At 39.8% G+C, this 6,474-nt stretch overlaps 1 protein-coding gene and 1 long non-coding RNA gene across 2 annotated transcripts in view; one reads left to right on the plus strand and one right to left on the minus strand.

The window, feature by feature from the left end:
* Nucleotides 1–6,474, plus strand: part of LOC128250477 (uncharacterized) — a 79,047-nt gene that overhangs the window by 58,720 nt on the left and 13,853 nt on the right. The gene's annotated exons all lie outside the window — the stretch shown is intronic.
* LOC149131502 (uncharacterized) lies at nt 1,793–4,263 on the minus strand. The gene has a single exon (XM_089338817.1). It carries the CDS (start codon nt 3,661–3,663, stop codon nt 1,795–1,797), a length of 1,869 nt encoding a protein of 622 aa, XP_089194943.1. The 5' UTR covers nt 3,664–4,263; the 3' UTR covers nt 1,793–1,794.

Below are 6,474 nucleotides of genomic sequence, written 5' to 3' on the forward strand. Positions count from 1 at the left end.
AGCCCCACCCGCGCCAGCTTCGTTACCCACTCTCTCTATGATGTAGCGCATGAGATGGAGGTTGTCGTGGATAGACCTGGTCGGCACAGCGCATGTCTGCGCCTTGCCGATCAGTTTGCCCACGACAGGCGCCAATCTCTTGGCTAGCACCTTGGCCAAGATCTTCAACTCTGTGTTGAGCAGAGTGATGGGCCTAAAGTTCCCTATAATGTCCCCCTTGTTTGGGTCCTTTCTTAGCAAAGCCACCACTCACCGACAAACAAAAGCAGGAATTCTCCCGTTTTGTTGCCAGTTGCAGTAGACGTTTGCCAAGACGCCCGCAAACAAGTCTGGCATTGACGTATAAAGCTCGTAAGGCAGACCATCCAAACCCGGCGATCTACCTCTCGTGCAGCCTTTCATCGCTTCCCGTACTTCCCAGGCAGATATCGGTCCTTCGCAGCACTCGGCCTCGCTGGTCGAGAGTTGCGGCAGGCCGTCTAGGTACACATCGAAATCTGTTCCGTCGTCCGTCCTACCGTTTGTCCCGAACAATTGAGCAAAGTGTCGCTGAAAGGCCGAACACATCTGCTTCGGTCCCGAAATCTCGCAGTCGTTCTGGTCCACCAAAGACCGAATGGTCGCTCTGTTGCCACGCTTCGCCTCAACCACGCGGGCCCATCGAGCGGCCTTAGTCCCCTCCCCTCTTACCGAAAGTGCTTTAGCTCTGACAACGCAGCCTTCATGCTTGGCATCAAAGTGTTGGTCGAGGGCCAACTTCGCTGCTAACACGTCGGTTGCGATGCCTGTCCCAAGAGCCTCGTCTAGTTTGTTAACTAAATCCCGCTCTGTTTTCTTACGTTCTACAGCTAGAGCCTTGCTAAACCTAATTGATTCTGCTCTAATTGCCCGCTTCAGGGCGAACCACCAGTTGTTGTTGATGATTGCTCCGGTTAAAGCCCTCTTAACTAATAAACTAATCCGGTCTCTGTAAGCTTTGCACGCCGTTGTCGACGTGTTTAGCTTCCAGTAACCGGGGCCTTGTCTATGGAGCCTATCTAAGTCGACCGTACAGATCACGAATTTGTGGTCCGTGTAGCCGACTATGTTGAATTGTGGACACCCTATGCTATCCTTATCCGCTGGCCTACAGAAAAATCTATCTAAGTACGATCTAGACGACCCGATGCGATTAGTCCAAGTCCACATTAGCACATTCGGGTTGTCTAGTCGATACCTGTCGGACAGCTGAAAGCGTTTGAGCAGGTTGGCGAGGCTCTTGCATCCCCCTTTCCTATTAGATGCTCCCGCACCCACCCTATCGATACGTTCGTCTAGGACAGCGTTCCAGTCCCCAACTAGCAATAAAGTGCGAGAAGTACCTAGGAAAACCTCCAGACGTTTGAAATAATCCGACTGCCCTGCTCCTGTCGGAGCGTAGGCAGCCAGCAGTCTGAAAGCAGCGCCATCACTACTATCGACGTCCAGGACCACCAACTTACCTTCCGGATCCAGGAAGACTGCCCTTATTTTCAAGTCTAGGCCTTTCCGAAATAGCACCGCAGTACCTCCACCGCCCGCTCCCGGCCGACACGGAGATAGGAAAATCTCGTACCCGCCAAAAAGGGCTGCGAGTTCCTGCGGGTTGGAGAGCCTGGTTTCGCTAATGGCTGCTACATCTACACTGTAAGACCTCAGGTCGTTCAACAGGTGACCTTGTTTCCAAGGCGACCCGAGGCCTCTCACATTTATGCTTCCGATTCTGAGAATTACCATGTTTTTTTTTTAAAGGAAAGTATTAGAGGAGAAAAGGCTCTACTTACTGTTTTCTGGTGGGGTGGCTCCCCTGTGTTTTCGTGTGGGTGTCTCCACTAAATTTTGATAAAGGCTCTGGGAGAAGCTTCTCCCTAGCGACCCAACATCATTCGGAAACTTTTCTTTTATTTTATTATAGTTTTCTTGGGTTATTTTTAGTGTGAGTATGTGTGCTGGTGGTGCGTTGTGTAGGGGTATAATGAAATTTGTGGTGTTTGCATTTGTATTGTTTTTTAGAAAGTCTAATAAGTGTTCATTTTTTGTGTTGATGGCTGTTACGTTTGTGGTGTGTGTGAGTGCTGGTGTTTGCGGTGGAGAAGGTGTTGCTATTTGTTGTGAGTGTGTGTTGTTGTTGCCGATGATGTTGGGAAGCTCACCTTTTTCGCGCCTCCCCTCTTTGTCAATTGTTTCTTTTGTCTTTCTTTTTCGTTTTTTTGTTGGTGGTACAGTTTGCCACTTCCCTTTTTCACTATCAGTGTTCGCACAATCCGAGCTGATCTGATCTGAAAAGGGAATGTTTGTCGGATCTGGTGAAGATTCTTTTACAATTTCTGTTGTTGCTGGTTCTGTTATCTTTTTTGGTGTGGAGGTTCTTGGTGTTGGTGTTGGTGTTGGTTTGGTGATGGATGGAGATGGTGGTGTCGCTTTTCGTGGTGCTGGTGGTGATGGTGTTGGTGATGATGGTGTTGGTGGTGATGGTGTTGGTGGTGATGGTGTTGGTGGTGTGGAGGCTTTTGGTTGTTGTTGTTGTTGCTGCAATTTTCTGTTTTTGTCTGCCTCCATTCTTTGCTTGTAGATGGGGCAGTCTCTTTTTAGGTGTTTTTCACTGCTGCAGAGGTAGCACTTTGGTCTGCGCCCCTCTACTGCAATGTGTATTCTACTGCCATCCGGCAGGTTTATGGCGTCGGGTATGGTATTTATGCTATCTTGTTCAATCTGAACAAGGAGATGCATTTCCATGCCCAACCAGTTTTTTTCTTTTACTCTGTTCACCTTTAGGATAGTGGCAGTCTCTTCAATGTCGAAGAGCATAGCTGCCACTAGCCAGGAGATGTTCAGTTCTGGTGGCACATGATTTATTTTTATTTCTGTCACACGTCGACCAAAGTATGTCGGCACGAGTAATAATTCTTCCGCCTTTAACGGTGTTGTAGAGTGCCGGATGGCATCCTCTTCCGTTGGGAAGCGCACTTCCACTGTTCCAAAGCGCTTCCCTTTGGTTACGAAGCTTTTTTGGCCCCATATCGGCTTTAGAGCTGTCTCCAATCTCTGTGGAGTAGCATTCTCCATCTTTTGGTATTTTGTATTGAATACCTTGTATACTATTGTTTTTCTTTTTGTTGCTTGTATTAATGCTTGTGGAGTGTTAAGGAAGACATTATTGCCATCCCTTCTTAACAATTCCTTGGCATTCTTTATTTCTGCCATTGTGACTTGGATTTCTTCTGAGCTCTGCTTAGCTGCGGAGGCGAAACCGTTACAATGGCTACTGGTTGTGGTCTTGGTACTGTTGCTCGTGTTGTTTACTTTGTTTTCTTTGTTCTTTTTTTCCTCCTCCCTCTCCGGTGTAGAAGCAATGGTGGAGGTGAGGGCTGGGAAGTCAGCAGCAGAGAGTCTGTTAAACAGACCTGAATCAGGAACACTGTCCACTATGGCGTCAGCTGGGCGAGGTGGAATGTGACTTGACCTGTCATTCTTTTTGTCGGGGAGTGATGCAGAGAGAAGAGAACAGCTGGCTGCTCTTTTCACTGGCATTTTGCCTTTTATGGCATTAACTGGGCGGGGTGAAAAAAGACTTGACCCGTCATTCTTTTTGTCGGGGAGTGATGCAGAGAGAAGAGAACAGCTTGTTATTTTTTTTTCCGACATTTTTCAGATATGATACGTGTGAAATGTGAAAATGGAAGTTTTTCAAACGAAGAATTCACCCCTAAATGGGGGAAATCTCGCCTAACCGACTGGTGTTATAACAGACCTAATAACTTAAGTAGTAATAGCAATGGACCAAATAAAAAGCAACCCTATTTACCTAAAAATCTAACTAATAAGAAAAGTAATAAAGTGCGTTTTAATAGTAAACTATATGCTAACACTAGTAATAAACCTATGTTAGTAGACAGTAATGTTGAATCAAATGACAAAAATAGTAAACATCCCACAACTAAAAGAACTACTAATCATAATAATAATATTGTTCTGGGAAATAATAGTAATCATAGCACACCCCATACCCACCCACACAATAAATTTAAGAGAAAAAATAAAAATTCTATCTGGTTAAATATACCCTTCAACAAATATTTACAAAAAATTCATGAATATTTTACAAAAAAATTTCCCTTCTTCCCACAGATATAGTAAAATCTTCTCTTGTCATAAAATCAGAATTTCTTACTCTACCCTTCCTAATGTAGGTACAATCATAGCTAGGTTAAACAAAAAAACATCAAGTCAGCTAGAATAAATGAGATTACAAATAGTGGTCATATGAATACACATAATAATCCAGCTAATACCAATAGTGATGCTACTAATAATTATACAAATAGAAGTGAAAATAACAATGGCGAAAGAAATTATGAAGATAGTAACAATATACTTAGTCCTACCAACCATAATTTCAACCAACAATGAGAATGTATCAGTAATGACGTTACGGTTTTAACTGAAGTTGATGATAGGCCCAACTCCAATAGAAATAATAGTGATCAAAGACATAGTTCATATAATATCAATATGCCTAATGTGGAAAGAATAAGTCCAACTAATAGCACATCAGGATATGAATTAAATAATGATGGTAATAACCAATATATACCTAATAATTGTCCCTTTGCTATCACCACTAGATAAGAAACAATAAAATCTGAGACAGTTAAAACTTTTGTCTAGAATCAATTACTAGCCTGATAGACTCGGCTATGTCAAGATGGACTTATGTATTCTTCCTCACATTTGGATTTTTATGTATTCTCTCTCCCACTTGGATTTGAAATGTTGCCACATTTATAATATGTCTTTTCTACAGTAATTTTTCTGCATTTTCGTGCAGCTGAAGATTGCTCTTCATATTGCATTTAAGGTAATGCTCGCATTACTTAAATAAATTGAAGTAGCATGAAACGTGCGTACTGCAATCACCTTTGAAATCCGTGTTGCTTATTTTTTGATTTTGATCACCTATTCTTTTGGGATACGATATTCGGGTGCCTACGCATAAGTACCATATTCAACTTTGAATCTATATCTAAACCGTCTGTATATATATATATATATATATATATATATATATATATATATATATATATATATATATATATATATATATGCATATATATATATACAAATATATATGTATACATGTATATATATATAAATTGTAAATCCAAAAAATAACAACAAAAATACAAAGGATTCTGTGGTACACGTGTTTCAAGCTTTATATCAGTGTATAATTTACAATACAAAGCTATCTTCAGCCGCAAAAGTATTTCTGTCCCAGGAAATTATATCACATCGGCGTTAAAGGAGGAAGAAAGGTGTGATATAAGAGGTGAAGATCCTTTCGGTATTTTGTATAGTACTATACCTCGTATAATTCTCCATTTACACATAATTTCTTCGGTCCTCCGAAAACCGTCCATACCTTGCCACGATTCCGTGTGTATTGTTAAGTTGGTGGTTAAGAACAATACAATAAAATACAAAACGAAACAACAATATAAAATAAAATGGGAATATAAAATCCTGAGCAGAAAAGAAAAGAAAAAGAAAAAGAAATACACAGATATTCATGTAAAAAAATAAAAATAAACTTAAAATAAAAATAAAACTTAAAATAAAATAAAAAATAAAAAATAAAACGAGTCAAATCGGTGGGGCGGGTAATCTAAGAAACAATAAGAGAAAATCTGGATAGTCAAGTAAGCTACATCTAAGCTATTTAGATGGGTTGGTGAGGGGTGGTGAGGAAAAATCTAAATGTAGAAGAAGAAGATAAAGCGATAAATAGATATAGATACAGAGATCTTAAAGGTGGTAAGGGAAAGATATGTATGAGCTGTGTCTGTCTATCTCAGTTGTGGGTCGTAAATAAGAAGTGTCAGGCCAGAATAGACTTGAAACATGAAACATGATATTCTTGTGGTGAGTGGTCAGTGGTCAACCTAAGCGACTTACAACTTAAGTGTACTAACCTATCTACATACACTTATCTAGATGAAGAAGGGTGAAGGAAGTGGAAAGGGTAATTATAACATAGAAGACCTTAAAGAATTAATCAATAAACATGTCAACAAGAAAAGCGAAATAAGTTATAAAGGGGGGTAGGGTTGGACGTTAAAATTCAAAAAACAAAATTCAAAATACAGAGGGATATAGTATACTAGTGATAGGAAATATTAGCACCCACATTAATAATGTAATAACTAAGAAATAAACAATAAAATAAGAACTAAAAAATAGTAAAAAATAATAAAAATAATAAAAATAAGAGATAAAACGTAAAAAATGAAAAAATTAAAGATGAAAAAAATAATAAAATATAAAAGATAATGATAAACGAGTCAAAATATAACCGATAAAAAATAAGAAATACAAAGAAATTAACAATTAAAAAATTAAAACATAACGAAACCGGAAGTAAAAGAGTATAAAATAAATGTAAAAGTATAAAGTGAA

The sequence above is a fragment of the Octopus bimaculoides genome, chromosome 21 (genome assembly GCF_046866305.1).
Source record: "Octopus bimaculoides isolate indiv1 chromosome 21, ASM4686630v1, whole genome shotgun sequence".
NCBI classification, from domain to species: Eukaryota; Metazoa; Mollusca; class Cephalopoda; order Octopoda; family Octopodidae; genus Octopus; species Octopus bimaculoides.